This window comes from Phocoena sinus, chromosome 2, assembly GCF_008692025.1.
Source record: "Phocoena sinus isolate mPhoSin1 chromosome 2, mPhoSin1.pri, whole genome shotgun sequence".
NCBI lineage: Eukaryota > Metazoa > Chordata > Mammalia > Artiodactyla > Phocoenidae > Phocoena > Phocoena sinus.
In genome coordinates, this window is record NC_045764.1 from 69580890 (window position 1) to 69598990 (window position 18101).

The 18101-nt window shown below is 34.1% G+C and overlaps 1 protein-coding gene across 7 annotated transcripts in view; it reads left to right on the forward strand.

Moving 5' to 3' along the window:
* DENND4A (DENN domain containing 4A) overlaps positions 1-18101 on the forward strand; it is a 137607-nt gene that overhangs the window by 62984 nt on the left and 56522 nt on the right. For all 7 annotated transcript variants that reach the window (XM_032617651.1, XM_032617642.1, XM_032617668.1 and 4 more), the window contains exons 6-14: positions 589-758; positions 1575-1816; positions 5264-5330; positions 6728-6786; positions 9536-9680; positions 9936-10111; positions 14275-14375; positions 16148-16366; positions 16922-17067. In XM_032617651.1, coding sequence (XP_032473542.1) covers positions 589-758; positions 1575-1816; positions 5264-5330; positions 6728-6786; positions 9536-9680; positions 9936-10111; positions 14275-14375; positions 16148-16366; positions 16922-17067 — 1325 coding nt within the window. The remainder of the gene's footprint in view (positions 1-588; positions 759-1574; positions 1817-5263; positions 5331-6727; positions 6787-9535; positions 9681-9935; positions 10112-14274; positions 14376-16147; positions 16367-16921; positions 17068-18101) is intronic.

Below are 18101 nucleotides of genomic sequence, written 5' to 3' on the forward strand. Positions count from 1 at the left end.
TGAAATAATATGGCACTTGAAACTCTATTTTCATATAATCTGGGATTATTCAGAAGCTGGGGTTAAGCTGATACTATTTTAAAGACATTGAAAATATGTGACTTCTATTTTTGTGTGTATTTTTCTTGTATTTGTCCTAGAAGTTATATATATAGTCCTATAGAATATCTATTTTAATGTGTCCAAAAAACCCTAAGGGAAAGTTATTGAAAACTAGTGAAGTGGATATATGCATTTGAACATTTCAAAAAAAAATAGTATGTTCATATGCTTTAAGGCAGTGTGACCACAAAATGAATTTTTAGGAGTGTGTTTATATTTATGTATGTTGCTTTAGAATAATCTTTTCTTGTTTACCTTACTAGCCTTTGTGGATGAAACTTGATAACTATTACGTAGTTAATATGAATAGTTTGAGGGTTAAAATCTATATGAATCCTACTAAAGTATTCAGAGTTACTTGGTGAACATATCTGTAATGTTTTGGTCTTCCAAAAGTGTTAAATAATAAAGCATTTTAGCATCATTCAAATTATGAGCGCCTAAATTCAAGACATGATGAGCTAATATTTATTATTGTTTTTATAGGTCTAATTTGTAGATACCCTCAAGAAGATTATGAGTCATTCTCACTCCCAGAATCTGTTCCCCTATTTTGTTTACCAATGGGTGCAACTATTGAATGTTGGCCATCAAATAGCAAATACCCTCTCCCTGTATTTTCTACATTTGTGTTAACTGGAGCCTCAGCTGAAAAGGTACTATATGTTTAACAAATGATATCTGCAAATTTCTTGTGCATTTTCAAGTCTTAAGTTTTATATGCAGGAACAATAGAAAAAAAACTGGTTAAATTGAATCTATTACGCGCACCTTTTCCACTTTGTTAAAATAACTATATCCAGAGACATAGGAAAAGAGAATTTCATTCTGTCCCATATACCCAAGTGCTTTTTTTGTGAATATAGTGAAAGATTTTTTTCATCATCAAATGATGATCCTTCATTGCTTCGTTTTCTGTGTTATAAAAACTTTAAAGTAATACTAAAAACATTATTAAATATGCAGTGTTATTTAGAATCATAAACTGTTATATTGTTGGAATGGACTTTGGAAATCATCTAGTCTAACATCTTCATTTTATATATTGGGAAATTGAGGTCTAGAGAAATTCAGTGAATTGTCTGAAGTTGGAATTTGTATTTCCTTATCTAAAATTCTGTCCCACTCTCTATTAAATAATTATTTTCAATAACTTTCTTATAGAGAATATTGATACAGTTGCTTTTACTCTTTATAAAACAAATGCAATTTAATTAAAACACCTTTTTTTTTTCCCAATAATGAGACATGAGAGTTGTGCTGTGTAGTTTTGTTGTTGTTGTTGTCAATGTAGTACTTCAAGAAAGCAAGAGTGTTATCTCTTCACCACTGGGTTTCTGGTACCTGGCACCTTGCTTGGCTCATAGGCACATAATGGCTCCTAATAGCTCATCCATTAAATATTTAACTAATGATGTGATTGGAATAAATTATATAAGGCATATTTATCAAATATATTACTTGTTTTCCAGGTCTATGGTGCTGCTATTCAGTTTTATGAACCATACTCCGAAGAGAATCTCACAGAAAAACAGAGATTTCTTTTGGGTTTAGCATCATCAGCAGATGAGAAGTCTGATAGTTCCAAGACAATTCACACTAGTAAATGCATCTGTCTTCTCTCTCACTGGCCTTTTTTTGATGCATTCAGGAAGTTTCTGACTTTTCTATATCGTTATTCCATCTCTGGGCCTCATGTCCTTCCAATTGAGAAGTAAGTTAGAAGCCTTTTTGGTTCAAAATTTGGCAGCTCTTTCCATTATGTGTGGTGTATTTGTACTGGTAATTGAGTAAATTTTATTTGGAAGCTAGATTTTTCAAGAGAAAAAAAGTTTGGTTGATTCAGTTCTCTATTATACCTACAGTTTTGTTATTTTAGATAATTTTATCTCTAACAAAATGAAATAAATGTTTCATCTTTTTGATACTCTTGTGAAGTTTGGAGATCCTAATTAGCGGTTTTTTTAAACAGGTTTTGTTAATTCTTATTTTACATGTAATTTGGGTTTATATGAACCTTTAAAATATTCCTTACTATTTTTAGATATGAATTTAAAGGAAACATTAGCTAAACTATTTTTTATTCTTTTTAAAATTTTTGTGATTTACTTTAAGATCACTAAAACTGAATAATCTTTAATGTAGTAAGGTTTGACACAAATGAGATCTAAATATCACCACTGTCTATTTGACTATTGTTTATTTTATATCATCTATCACTTAAGCTCTTTTGTGTTCTTAGGCAGAATTCTGTGATTCTAATGACAGTTGAAAGTGATAGAATTATTATAAGAACATTCAATGTAAAATATTACTTTAGAATTTTTCCTTGCAGTTTTCTGCCTGCATTTCAGTATTCTAATCTACCAGTTCTCAAATTTTTTGGTCTCAGGACCACTTTATACTCTTAAAAATGAAGACTCTCCCCCAAAGAGCTTTTTTTAATGTGTTATATCTATTAATATTTACTACATTAGAAATTAAAACAGAGAACTTCAAAAATATTTATTAATTTATTTTAAAAAATGATAAACCCATTACATGTTATCATAAATATCTTTTTTTTAAATAACCATTTCCTAAAACAAAAAAATTAGGAAGAAGAGACATTGTTTTACATTTTTTGCAAATCTCTAATGTCTGGCTTAATTGAACATAACTATGTTCTCATTTTATCTTATTTTAATTTTTTTTTGGCCATGCGGCATGCGGGATCTTAGTTCCCCAACCAGGCATGGAACCCATGCCCCCTGTATTGCCAGGGAAGTCCCATAGCTAGGTTCTCATATATGCTTGTGCTTTCAGTCTGTTGCAATATGTTGTTTTAGTTGACGTAATGAAAAAAACATGGCCTCACACAAATATGTATGTGGAAAAGGGAGGGCATTTGAATAGTCTTTTCAGAAAATTGTGGATTTTCTTTTTTGACAGTGCACCAAAACTTGACAAGTATAGTTTGTTATAGGCTACTGTCAATGTGGAATCTGAAACTTTAGTGATGAAGTTTCTCTGTTACAGTAAAATCTATTGGTTTATCTCTTTGAGTGGAACTTTTATACATGTGTGATTTTGTAGCATCATACATTCGTCATTTGGAAAATGACGAATGTATGATGCTACAAAATGGTTCACTGAATTAACATAGATACATCTCGCTATCAAAATTTAAAAATCAGATTTGTGAATATAACCACCTACATCAGAAAACTTTTTGAGTATTGAGAAATTGTCAAGTTTATGGTAGCAAGATTCTAATTTTCACTTGAAAGCTTGAATTTATTTACTTATTTGTTTGTTTGTTCCTCCTTTGGGGTTAACTGAGAAAAAGGTTTTAGTATTCCATTTTGATTTCTTCCTTGGCTTTTTAAAAACAGTTTTATTGAAATATAATTCACATATCACACAGTTCACCCATTTAAATTAGTATACAATTCAATGTTTTTTTAAAACGTGCATTCACAGGGTGTACAACCATTACCAAAATCTAATTTTAGAACATTTTCATCCCCTAAAAGAAACCCCATACCCATTAGGTGTCCTGTCCCATTCCCCGCTCATCCACTCAGCTCTAAGCAACTTACGTGGTCTTCCTTGACTGGATCCTTTCATCTTTTCGTAATGTTTCCAAGGTTCATCCATATTGTAGAATGTGACAGTACTACATTTCTTTTTATTGGAAAGCTTGAATTTAATTATTGGCAACAAGTACTGTAAGTTATTCTTCTTGAAGCAGTAGCCTCACTTTGTTCATTTTAATGTAGAAAATATCTACTGAATACCCACATTGGATAACGTTAATATGTCTTTTGTTCTTTCAAGGAAAAATGGCATTCTGTGGAAACAGCAAAACAAAAACAGCTAATTCACTCACAACTCAGTCACACAAGTGCTCTTCCTCAAGACAAACATCATACTCCTGTATGCAGCAGAAGTGCTTTATGCATTCTTCCCCTTTCATCACACAGATTATTTATAAGTATACACTGCAGAGTCAAAATTTAATAAAATTAATAGTATTTACTGCTTCATCCGAGACATTCTTAAGTGAAACTGAATACAACAGCTACAGTTCAGTGCCACTCCCTTGATTCATAGTAAGGGGCAGCAGTTTTATCCACAATGCTTTTGCACCATCAGTGCAAATATCAACACAGTGGAAATGGCAAATGGTGTCTTTAAAAAGTAGCTTTGACCTTGCAGATTCTCCCTGAATGGGTCTTGGGGATCTTTAGGTATTCATGGATCACACTTTGTTTTCTGCTATTCTAACTACTTCACATAATGCAAGCAGATATGTGTCCTCTGGAACTCATTCCCCTTATCTTTTTGTTCTTAGATTGTGAGTATCTTAATAGTAGAAAGTATATGGCTTTTTAAAAAATAATTCCCAACATGTCTGGCAGTATCTTATATATAGCAGGCAGTCAAAACATGTTTGTAAAAAATTAATAATTTTCTCTTCTGATGTTTTGTATCCAGTTGAAATTATCTCAGTTCTGAAACCAAGATGATTTCGAAATAGTTTAAAAGTAATAGAGAAATAAAATAACTCATTCCTTAAAAAAGGATTGTTCACTATTGTTGCCTTTTTTCTTTTCCATGATGTTCAAAACAAAACCCATCAATCTAGCTTTTTATCTGTTCTCTTCTGGGGAAAAAAACCCATAAAATCAGTAATAGAATTTTTAACCTATTGTTAATAGAAAGTATATTGTTAATGTTTTAGAAACAGTTAAACTCTTTCATTTTTCTGTAGTACTCAGTGGTTGCTTCATTTTAAAAATATGAGCAATTGACTAAAAAGAATATGCAAGAATTAGCTTGTTTGGTAATGTCCACATCTCTGATACGTTGTTTGTTATCTTCTTAGGGAGAGGGAGAAGTTACAGTGGCTTTTCAGACATTAATAGCACAAACGTTATTGAATGTGAGAAAGTATTAATATGAAAAGTTTGTGGGTGGGTTTAGATAGAAGCAACTTTCCTGGGACAAATGATTTTTGGTTGTTGTTTGTTCACTTGCTTTTGTAGTGGCAGGGATTTTGAAATTATAGGTACACAGAGCTTTTGACTCAACCTGGACTTGTGGTGACATGTTGACCTTTATTAGCATATGGTATTCACTTTGGAATCAATCAGGTGTTTGTTTGTTTGTTTTTAAGGCATATTTCTCATTTTATGCATAAAGTTCCTTTTCCATCTCCTCAGAGACCACGGATTTTAGTTCAGGTAAGATTTTCATGATGTAAGAGCTTAGTTAAATAATTATTGACTCTGTCAAAATGTACCATAAGAATAACAATTTTATATGGGTAAAAAAATCAAAAGAAATCAAAAGAGAACCAGATACTGTTTTACGTTGGAGTTTGGACCCTTATGGTTTCATTAACTGCCTCCCAGACAGACATCTAATGTTTCCTCTTAGATAAAGCATTGCAGAGTTAAAGAAGTAGACAGCAGTAAATGTTTTGAACACGTAAAAAGGCACTGCTTTCCCTAAATTTATTCTTGGTATTTGAACATTTGTGCCTTTGGCACTTATTCCCTAAGTTAAATGTATTAGAAGAGATAAAAGAAAAAGCTGTATGCTTTCATATACTGCAGGAAGAATTGCTCATATCTTTGTGAGAGGAGGAAGTTTAAAGTGAACATCAATTATTTTCCCCATCTCTTTTCCCTGTTGACTTTATCTTTAGTCTTCTGTTTACATTTCTTTTTTGTCTATGCTCTTTATATGTAGGTTGTCTTTTGAATCTATTTAATCAGGATTTTTGAAGTGATTTTGAGAAACTATTTCATGTATTATCACTATATGTGCCTTGTATTTATCACAGCCCTTAATGGAGTATCATTCAAAATTAGAAATCATTTATAAATAGGTATTTGCAAATTTGTATAAATCTGCATAAAATTTTAAATGTAGATTAAATTAATTGCATTAATATATTGATACAGATTAAATGTCTAGAAAAATATCATTTTGATAAGTTTTATAAGTAGTCTGCATATCTACATATCATCCCAAGTTACTTCTTGTTATCTGGTGCCAGAATACATATAGCACACTCAGTTTGAATACACACAAAAGATATGTTTTATAGCAGAAGTTGGCAAGTTTTTTATGTTGAGGCCGAAACAGTGTTTCAGTCTTTACAGTAAAGGCCATACTGTCTCTCTGGAAACAACGCAGCTCTGCTTTCATTGCACAAAAGCACCTATAGGTAACACATAAACAAATGTGCATAGCTTAGTTTTAATAAGACTTTATTTATAAAAGCAGGTGGCCTGTGGATTTGCCTTGAGGCCATAGGTTTGCTAACTCTGGTTTTACTGTATTAAATGAATAATTTAGTCTTTCGATACAGATTTGTTAAATGGCATCAGGGCAATGCTGAGAAACAGAAGAAAAGAGATAGGATTCAGAGTAAGAAGAGTTAGTAGTTAGAAGAGGTCAGTCATCAGGACATATTTTTCAGGATCTTAGTGATACAGATGGTTCCTATACTGGTGAATGGGGATATTGAAACTTTATGGGCATCGTCTATATATATATGGTTTTTTCTGGAAGGTGGTGTTTTAAAGTTCATCTTTATATTTCAAATACTTTATTTTAAATCTATTTTCAGTTATCACCACATGATAATCTGATTCTCAGTCAGCCTGTTTCTTCACCTCTTCCGCTAAGGCAAGTAAAATTTCATTTGTGTTTCTCTAAATGTAGTGTGAGCTAAAGTAACATTCAAGTATTTTCTCTCTTTCCCGGGGAAAATTGCAAGTGTCGATGGAAATACTTCGCATTTAATTGTTTCTTACCTAAATTTCTTTTACTTAACAGTGAGATTAAATGTCTTAAAGAGCACAGAAAAACTTTTACAATAGTGTTTGGTATTTTGTGTATCCATTTATTATGATTAAGTACATGCAACTACATAAATACGTATCTATGTCTGTAGATTATGAAAACAATTTTTTTTAGCTTTAAATATCCTCTGAAGAACATTCAAATGCAATTAATTTTAAATTTAACCCCCAAATAAAAAGTTATTTATAAATACTAGCCCATGGAATAGAATAATGTATTTCATCACCTTAAAAGTTCAGAGAGGGCTTCCCTGGTGGCACAGTGGTTGAGAATCTGCCTGCTAATGCAGGGGACACGGGTTCGAGCCCTGGCCTGGGAGGATCCCACATGCCACAGAGCAACTAGGCCCATGAGCCACAACTACTGAGCCTGTGCGTCTGGAGCCTGTGCTCTGCAACAGGAGAGGCCGTGATAGTGAGAGGCCCGCGCACCGCGATGAAGAGTGGCCCCTGCTCACTACAACTAGAGAAAGCCCTCGCACAGAAACGAAGACCCAACACAGCAAAAATAAATTAATTAATAAACTCCTACCCCCAACATCTTCTTAAAAAAATAAAAAGTTCAGAGAGATTATGAAATACGTTTTTTCTTAAGTATCATTTCTTGAAATTTAATTAGCTGTGTAATTTTTCTAGCAGGGAAATAGTTACAATATAATTAAGTTATTTTGTAGCACATACCTAAGGGAGACCAGCTGCCATCTTTGACATTAATTTTGTAAGAATTGCAGATTATTTCATCACCAGGTCTTGGCCCAGAGTGACCAGTGTTTTCTTAACCTTTGTTTGAGCTGAGAATAAATTAGAAATACTGACTGAGACTACTTTAAAACAATTCTACATTACCCAAGAGCCTTTTTTTATTTTTTGGTAATGGCTTTATTGATATATAATTCACATACCGTACAATTCACCCAGTTAAATTGTACAATTCAATGATTACATTCACAGAATTCTGCAAATATCACTATAATCAATTTTAGAACATTTTTATAGCTCCAAAAAAACCCTGTACCCTTTAGCAGTTACCCTCCCTTACCCCTCCCATCCCTATATACACAAACACACACACACGCCCCCTTCCCAGCCCCCATCCCTATATATACAGACACACACACACACACACACACACACACACACACACACACACTCCCCCTTCCCAGCCCTAAGCAACTGCTGATCTGCTTCTTTTGCTTCAGATTTGCCTGTCCTGGACATTTCATATAAATGGAATCATATAAAATGTGGCTTTTTGTGTTTGGCTTCTTTCACTTAGCATGTTTCCAATGTTTATCCACGTTATAGCATGCATCAGTTCTTCATTCCTTTTTATTTCCAACAGATATTTCAGTGTATGGATATACCACATTTTATTTATCCATTTATCAGTTGACAGACATTTGGGTTGTTTCTACTTTTGGGCTACTATAAATAATGCTGCTATGAACATGCACAAGTTTTTTGTGGGCATATGTGTTTATTTCTCCAAGGGACTTTATTAGTTTCGGTTTACTTTTAAAAAGTTAATTTAGTGAACCCAATTATTTAACATTATAAAGATGAAATACTGGTTAGCTTACTGAATCATTTACTTTTTTTTTAATTTTTTTAAAAATTTATTTTTTTAATTTTGACTGCATTCGGTCTTTATTGCTGTGCGCGGGCTTTTCTCTAGTTGCGGCGGGCGGGGGCTACTCTTCATTGCGGTGCGTGGGCTTCTCATTGGGTGGCTTCTCTTGTTGCAGAGCACGGGCTCTAGGCGAGCAGGCTTCAGTAGTTGTGGCACTCAGGCTCAGTAGTTGTGGCTCGTGGGGCTCTAGCATGCAGGCTCAGTATTTGTGGCACACGGGCTTAGTTGCTCCGCAGCATGTGGGATCTTCCCGGAGCAGGGCCTGAACCCGTGTCCCCTGCATTGGCAGGCAGATTCTTAACCACTGCGCCACCAGGGAAGCCCAGAATCATTTACTTTGTTAGTGCAGTATTTTGTTACCATGTACAATGTCTAAGTTTTGATTATTAATTTGCTTTGTATGTGTGTATCATCACTTAGTAGCTCTTAATTAATATTATCATTACAATAGTAAAGATAATCTAGCTATTTGTAAATCCAAATTTTGAGATGTGTATTTACCTTAAGGAAGTTGGGCCTGTAAGTCACGTACGTTTTCTGATAATTACAGAGGAAGATGAGCCATGTTAAAAAAAAAAAAAAACTTGCATTAAACGATTTGCTTTCAACCAAAGCACCCCTCTTATACATTGAATTCTTTATTTGAACATTATCTACATGGCAGATCTTTTTATGTAAAATGAAGCAGTTGACTTTTCATTTTCCATATTTAATACAACGCAGAAGAATCGAATGATTTCAGAACCTCATAAAACTTCATTATTTTCATAGTGTGTTTCTGATGCAGTGTTTTCCCTACATAAGAGCAACAGTCATGTTTAAAATTAAATATGTAATATGAACTATAATCCTACCCTAATCATGAACTTTTAAAAATTATTTTGGATAATGAGGTGTTTGAGCTCTGTTTTCTTTAATTATATATTTTTGTTTGGATTTATAGCGGTGGCAAGTTTTCAACACTACTTCAGAATTTAGGCCCTGAAAATGCTGTGACACTACTGGTGTTTGCAGTAACGGAACATAAGATTCTTATTCATTCCTTACGGCCTTCAGTGCTTACTAGTGTGACAGAAGCATTAGTGTCTGTGAGTATTTCTTATTGGCAATCAGTTTCATTTTAAACCTAATTATTCATATAATTTAAAGCTGTTTTAATGCTTAACTAAAATTCAGAGTGTAATGTATTTCAATTTTCTGGCCATTAACACTAGTTGTAATTATTTAACAAGCATTATACTACTTTTGGTATAAATATTTAAAAGACAGTTTTTTGTGTGTGCTGATGAATTATGCTTCAGTGTCAAACAGCTAAATATTCTCTTATCTTTTATTTATCCAAGATGATTTTCCCTTTCCACTGGCCATGCCCCTATGTTCCTCTCTGCCCACTGGCTTTAGCAGATGTCTTAAGTGCACCATGTCCGTTCATAGTAGGAATTGATTCAAGATACTTTGATCTCTATGACCCTCCACCAGATGTCAGTTGTGTTGACCTAGATACCAACACAATTTCTCAGTAAGTTCGTTTTAATGATTCTACTTCCAGTAATTTACAACTTTGTAGTGTATGTATGTAAATGTATATTTTGTGAATGATAACTAGAATTCTTTTGAGCTATGTTGTTTTTATATTTGGGGTTTTTACCATCTTTGAATCAGTTCTTACTATACTTTGATGGGATAAGTTTAGTGTATTAGAGAAGGTTTTAATCCTCAGCTCTTTCAATATTTGAGAAATATTATAATCTTATGCTTACTTAGAAATTTAAGTAAGAAATGTAAGGATTTTATAATTTTCTCTCTCTCTATTGGAATAATATTTAAGTTGTAGCTAAGCTACTGGAACTGTATATTTACAGCCTTTTTATAATTCAGTGTTTTCTCTTGTATTGTTTATTTTCAGTTTAATCATACTTAAGCTCTTCAGGGAAGAGGAAATTGATGCAATACCACGTTGCATCCACAGGATATACTTAAAATAACTGCAAGTTACCCTATTAGTAAAGCCCAAAAGCTAGTATACCTTTTACAATTTAAGTACGTATTTGTGAGATAGGTTTTTCTCCATTTTTAAATAAGCATGTTTCATATTAAAGCCTTTTGATTTAATTCTGAAATCTTACATTAATTCTAGTATTGTTATATGTCAAAACCTCAACTGCCTAAACCATTAGAAAAGTTTAGCAAAAAATAATTTTCTTTTATAAGGCATGTATGCTTTCAAAAGCCTAACCAAGAAAATATGGGATGTACTTTGTGCATTAAAGCCATTTTATATATGGGATAAATAGCATCAAAGATTCTTTACCATGAACATTTCATACTTTACCAGAAATATTTAATTCTTCAAACATTAAATTAGTATCTTTTTTTTTGGCCAGTTGTTAATGTTACATGACATAATGTTTTTAAAAATTGAAATTCAGGGTGGTAAATAAGTATATACATTTTCTCTCTTTTTATACTTTAATACTTTTCCTAAATTTGTTAAAAGAATTTTTTTCTTATTATTTTAACTTTGTTTTGATCACTAATGAGTTAAAGAATCAAAGAAACATGACTTGTTTGCACTCATCAGTGGTCTTCCTTCTTTGTTTTATTGCCTTTCCAAACCTATGGGAAGACTAAACTAGTGAATTAATAGCTTTCTACTTTCCTTCATCCTGAATTTCTGGAGCCTCAACCTGAAATTTGAAAGAGAAATTTGAGTATGAAATTTGTGGTTTCCTTTTCCCTTCTCTGACTCATAAATACATATAATAAGGAATATATTATGAATGTCAAGAAATTTCTGAAGAAAGGGAAATTAATATCTGATATGTACTAGGCATAAAGCTGTATGCATAGCCTAAGGTATCTCATATTATTCTCTGTATTTTGTGAGGTAGTTTTTACTAACCAGTCTGACAGACAGATAAGAAAACCAAAGCTTAGATTTTTAAGTAATTTATAAAAAGGCACATAACTTAATACTGCCAGAACTGATTTTGAAACTATCATTGTCTGACTCTATAACTATTACTTCTGCCACTAATTACTGGCTTACTACTTATGCAATAGTAATCCTATAAATGGAACTCACTATGAATAAAAATGCAGAAGTCTGTCATAAATCCAAACTCAGGTACTAGATAAAATTCCTTTTTTTTTTTTAAATATATTTATCTTTGGCTGCGTTGGGTCTTCATTTCTGCGCGCAGGCATTCTCTAGTTGCAGCAAGCAGGGGCCACTCTTTGTTGCGGTGCACGGGCTTCTCGTTGCGGTGGCTTCTCTTGTTGCAGAGCACAGGCTCTAGGTGCTTGGGCTCAGTAGTTGTGGCTCATGGGCTCTAGAGCGCAGGCTCAGTAGTCGTGGCACATGGGTTTAGTTGCTCCGCGGCATGTAGGATCTTCCCGGACCAGGGTTCGAACCCTTGTCCCCTGCACTGGCAGGTGAATTCTTAACCACTGCGTCACCAGGGAAGTCCCTCGATAAAACTCTTCTCCCGAGCCAAGTTTTACAGTGATGATATCAAGGACAAGAGGAGGAAATTATGTGAGTAAATAATAGTAATTTGATGAAATGATACCAAAATACTGTTCATTCACTTATGCTACAGACATCTCTTGAGTGCCTTTTTGTTTTTTTTGGTTTTTTTCTAGGCACTGGGAATAGAAAGGCAAACCAGATACACTCCTTTCTCTTAAGTTGCTAATCTAGTTAGCAAGGCAGGCACACACACAGTGAATGCTAAGGCACAGTAGTACTGTGTTTTAAAGTTTTAGCAAGAAAATAATGTCAAAAGTGTTTTTACATTGTGTTCTCGCTTTAATACAGGGTTCCATAGTCCTGGTCACATTATAGATGAAATAAAATCTCACAGCAGGACTTCTGCAGTTTGACCCTGCCCTATCTGTATTTTGTTATCATTGTGGAAAGATAGGGTAGATTCCAAGACAGTTCTTCTTTGTCAGCTTAAGCTTTCCCATCCACTCTTTTTTCTTTCAAAGTAATATTTGCCCTTTTTGTTCTGTGGGAAGTTTAGGGAACATTAAAAAAAAAAGTTCAGCAATTCCATTTCACACCGGTGCTATGATGTTGTCTTTGGTGGTTAGAACATAAGTGATTTACTTTTCTTCTCCTTTTTCTCTGCATTTTTCAAGTTTCCTAAAATGAGTATTTATTGCTTTTGAAATAGAAAAAATTTAATAAATAGAGAGTGGAATCAACAAAGCTATAGTTAAGTCCAAAAGCTTTATCATGTTTTATCACCATGCTCTTTTCTTCTCCTACTCCATATATAGTTTAAAGATTATGGGCTTCCCTGGTGGCACAGTGGTTAAGAATCTGCCTGCCAATGCCCGGGACAAGGGTTCAAGCCCTGGTCCGAGAAGATCCTACATGCTGTGGAGCAACTAAACCCATGTGCCACGACTACTGAGCCTGCACTCTAGAGCCCGCGAGCCACAACTACTGAGCCCACGTGCCTCAACTTCTGAAGCCCATGTGCCTAGAGCCTGTGCTCCACAACAAGAGAAGCCATCGTGGTGAGAGGCCCGCGCACAGCCACAAAGAGTGGCCCCCACTCGCCGCAACTAGAGAAGGCCCACACACAGCAACAAAGACCCAACACAGCCAAAAATAAAAATAAATAAAATAAATTTTTTTTAAAAAAGGATTAACTGTTGTAAAGGTTGTATAAAGGAGATTATAGGAGTTCATCTAGAAACAAAGATATCACTGTCAAGCTGATGTCCTCTTTTATAATTATAAAAGTATTTTGGAGTGTTATACTTTATTCAAATAATCTAATATTTTTTACATTTATTTATTATTTTTGGCTGTGTTGGGTCTTCATTGCTGCACATGGGCCTTCTCTAGTTGCAGCGAGCGTGCGTCGCACGCTTTGTCGCAGTGCGTGGGCTTCTCGTTGCAGTGGCTTCTCTTGTTGTGGAGCACGGGTTCTAGGCACGCGGGCTTCAGTAGTTGTAACTTGCAGGCTTCAGTAGTTGTGACATGCGGGCTTCAGTAGTTGTGGCACATAGGCTTAGTTGCTCCGCGGCATGTGGGATCTTACAGGACCAGGGCTCAAACCCGTGTCCCTTGCATTGGCAGGCGGATTCTTAACCACTGTGCCACCAGGGAAGCCCAAATAATCTAATATTATAGATTATTTCTTTTCTGAAAGATACAAAGCTAAATTTTACTTATATTTTTAGGAAACTATTTGGATATACCGAAGTATTTTGATAAGCTTTATGGATAAGTTCATTGAAAGTTTTCTACAGTGCTTTGTCTTAGAGTATATAAGAAAAAATCCCCTAATAGTAGGATTTTCCCAGTATTTAGGTGTCTAAAGACTCTTAGATGAGATTAAGAGTAATGACCTCCACATTAAGTTTTGTAGTGATTTGCATGATTCCAAAGCAAGTGGAATTGACTCAGTATAAACATAAGTGTAAAGTTTTGAGCTATATTTAATACAGGGTTCTACTCTCATATAAATTAATTTTTAAGTATTAAACACTCCAATTTATCCCTGTAGTATTTTTCTTCTGTTAAGTAGAATATTTTGTATATTTTATTTTTGTTCAATGTGTTTTCTCTTTTCCCCTTTTTATAAATAACAGATATATACCCACCCTTGCCCCACCCCAAGTTAATCTGACAAATATATTATTGTTGTCATTTAATCTCAGAACTGGTGATAAGAAAAATGTAGCCTGGAAGGTACTTCCAAAGAAACCATGTAAAAATCTGATGAACACACTGAATAATTTGCACCAGCAGTTGGCAAAATGTAAGTGTATAATTTATTTAAAGGAAGTAAGTTAATCTGAAGAAAGGACTCCAGCAACTTTGCCTTACTTGTAAAAGGATGGTGTTTACCTAAAGGAAAGTGGTTTTACAGTATTAAAGGCAAATAAGCATTAAAGCAAAATTTTTTAGAAGCTGAACGGGAGATTTACAAAGTTTATATTTTACATCATAATAAAATTCAAAAAGAGATTAAGGTGATTATTTTCAAATACTATGGAAAAATACTGGTTTCTACTTGTATATTTTCTTTATACATAGAATAGAAAGTTAGTTTTGAAAATCTAAGACAGATGGTTTAAATTACATTAGAAAATGCTGATGATTCTTGTGGGTTGAGAGCAAGGTCACGTGCTTTTCACCTTCAGTAGATCTTAATGCTGTGCTTACCTCAAGTAATTTGAAAATAGAGCTTGCCAAAAGCATTTGGAAATTAATTAAAGTGAAAATTGATTAGGATATGGAGAATTTCAGTTCAAAGCTTACAATAAGAGTATCTTGATAGTGATCCAGAATTACCAATAAGATGAATTAAACCTTCATTTAACTAATCCTCTTGGTATTTTATACCAACAGTCCATTCAGGGTTCATAATTTAATACTTATTGTATAAAAAATGGTCAGTAATGGTACAGCAATATTTGAAGTTCTCATTTATGTATTAGGTGAAATATAAACATGGGAGGTTGCCTACATCCTCGAGGGTTCAAGGATGCCTATAGAATAGTTGGAAAGAGACATGGAAGAAGACAGTGTTTTCAAAGTAAACCTTATAACAAGTAGATAATTTGGAAGTGGCTCATAAGTATTGGGATATGAAAAAATGACATCAAATAGAACAAATTTTATACTATGGAACAAATAAATTATGTATGGAATTTTTTAAGCTACTTAGTTAATTGCTTTCTAAAAATTCATGTGCTTCTTTTGAATAGCTGAGAAGTCCAGCAGCTTTTGTAGCAATATTTAAATATTATTAAAATAAGTGAAATAACCCATCTAGCTGTACTGAAGGCAGAATCTTACAGCTTAAAATTACAGGTTTAAACAGTACTGATATTGTTATTCAGGATTATATATCACTTTACAGCTTCAGAGCACTTTCACATGCATTCTTTTGTCTTTACAACTGTGAAGATACTAAGTTTGAGGAAGGTAGCTTGTCAGAGATCATACAGTTAATAAGGATGAAGCTAGGATTAAAACCTAGGCCTTCCATTCCAGTGCCCACGTACTTTTACTTTTTTAAACAATAAGAACTCCAAAAGCACCTCCCTAAGATGATTTATTTTTTCTCATATTTTAAGAAGTTTTAAAATTTTGAGGCAATCACAAACTTTGTTTCTGTGACCTTTTGAGAATAGATGTCCCCATCATCTCCAAATGGAGTGTATTTCCTACCAATAAGTACATTCTATATCACTACAGTATGCTATAACCATGAAAATCAGGAAGTTAACATTGAGCATTACTACCATCCTTATCCTCAGACCAAATTCAAGTTTTGCTAGGGTTATATATTAAGGAGTTATGTAAACAAAGGGTTGAAGTAGCTTGAGCCCTTTTGAAAACACAACACATTTATTATTTTTCTCTCAATTTTATTGAGATATAATTGACATACAGGACTGTACAAGTTTAAGGTACGCAGCATAATGACTTGAATTACATATGCAATGGATTTATAATTGATACCATTATGAACATTAATTTTGACAGTTCTGGGGAAAACATTAACACTGTATTTCTTCACAGTGCAGCAGAGACCAAGAGACGATGGACTAATGGACTTAGCAATGAATGATTATGATTTTAATTCTGGAAAGAGGTTGCACATGATAGATTTGGAAATCCAGGAGGCATTTTTGTGTTTCATGGCCTCTATTTTAAAAGGTTATAGATCATACTTACGACCAATAACACAAGCCCCATCTGAGACAGCCACAGATGCAGCCTCTCTTTTTGCCCTACAAGGTGAGTGACTTCATAGTACTACAGCTTTCATATTATTGAGCTTAACCTTGTGATGATTGCTTTTGGGGTTAGTAGCTCATATTTATCAAAATATACTTACCTATTTCAGGAGTATGTGAGTATCAACTCAGTTGGTAATCCATTTCCATCGGACTGGTTATTTCTCAGGCACATTAGATATAATCCCATTAGCAAAATATGCAGAAGAGACTATTTGAAAAGTACAGAGCTTCCTAACCATGTACCACTGCACTCTGTTGTGTCACAGATGTGTTAAGATATTGATGTGTTTAGCTTTCAGGGCAGCCCGGTGGTGTTGGGCAAGCAGAGGAGCCCCTGGGTTGGGGGATTTGAAAGATCTGGTTTCAAGTTCCTTTCCTGTTGCTATCTTTGTCAGGTTACTTCCCCTTCAGGGGTCTTAGTTTCTTTTTCTGCAAAATAGTAGGGTGTGGGGGGTATAGATGACATGGTTGATCTAGTTCCTTCTAGCTCAAAAATTCTCTGAATCTGTAAATGGTGTTATATATGCTAACATTACAAATTTATGTTGAACAGCTTTCTTAAGAAGCCGTGACCGGTCACATCAGAAATTCTATAACATGATGACCAAAACACAAATGTTTATTCGCTTCATTGAGGAATGTTCTTTTGTCAGTGATAAAGATGCAAGCCTGGCGTTTTTTGATGATTGTGTAGATAAAGTAAGTAATAGTATGTCTACAGTGCCATAACTTATTTTGTGTGACTATTGTAAATGTTATGAGTTACAGTTTCTATTTATAAATTAACCAGTTTTTAACAAAATTTACATTAATTCCATTTCATCACTGACCCTTTATTATGAAAGTTTCGGTGGCCTACTAGATGTTATAGACCACAACCTCTTAAGAGTACTTTGCAGGATTTTACCAAATTATGAGTTTTATTTTAGCAACCAGGTCTGTAACACTTCCTGTCCACTTACAAACTATGGGAGTTTTGTCCAAGCCTATGGACCTCTAACTTGATCATCCTTAATTTTCACCTCTCCTTTTGGTCTAAGGTGGATTGTCACATGCTTGAGAGTAGGTGTAGAACATAACATTTCACCTGAATATTTCTACAATTTGGGAGTGCAATTGTAGCATAAATTAAGTGAATTAATTCTATATTAAATTCATGTGTGAAACTTTTCCTGCCCCTGTAGTCCACTATCATTAGTGGGATAGAGCAAAGTGGGTATCCATGGTGGATAGAGAGGAGCTTGGGAAACAGTGGCTCAAAGAGGGGTGTCAAAACCTGAATGGAATAAACAAATGGGACCTAATGAAACTTCAAAGCTTTTGCACAGCAAAGGAAACCATAAACAAGACCAAAAGACAACCTTCAGAATGGGAGAAAATATTTGCAAATGAAGCAACTGACAAAGGATTAATCTCCAAAATTTATAAGCAGCTCATGCAGCTCAATAACAAAAAAACAAACAACCCAATCCAAAAATGGGCAAAAGACCTAAATAGACATTTCTCCAAAGAAGATAAACAGACTGCCAACAAACACATGAAAGAATGCTCAACATCATTAATCGTTAGAGAAATGCAAATCAAAACTACAATGAGATATCATCTCACACCAGTCAGAATGGCCATCATCAAAAAATCTAGAAACAATAAATGCTGAAGAGGGTGTGGAGAAAAGGGAACACTCTTGCACTGCTGGTGGGAATGTGAATTGGTACAGCCACAATGGAGAACAA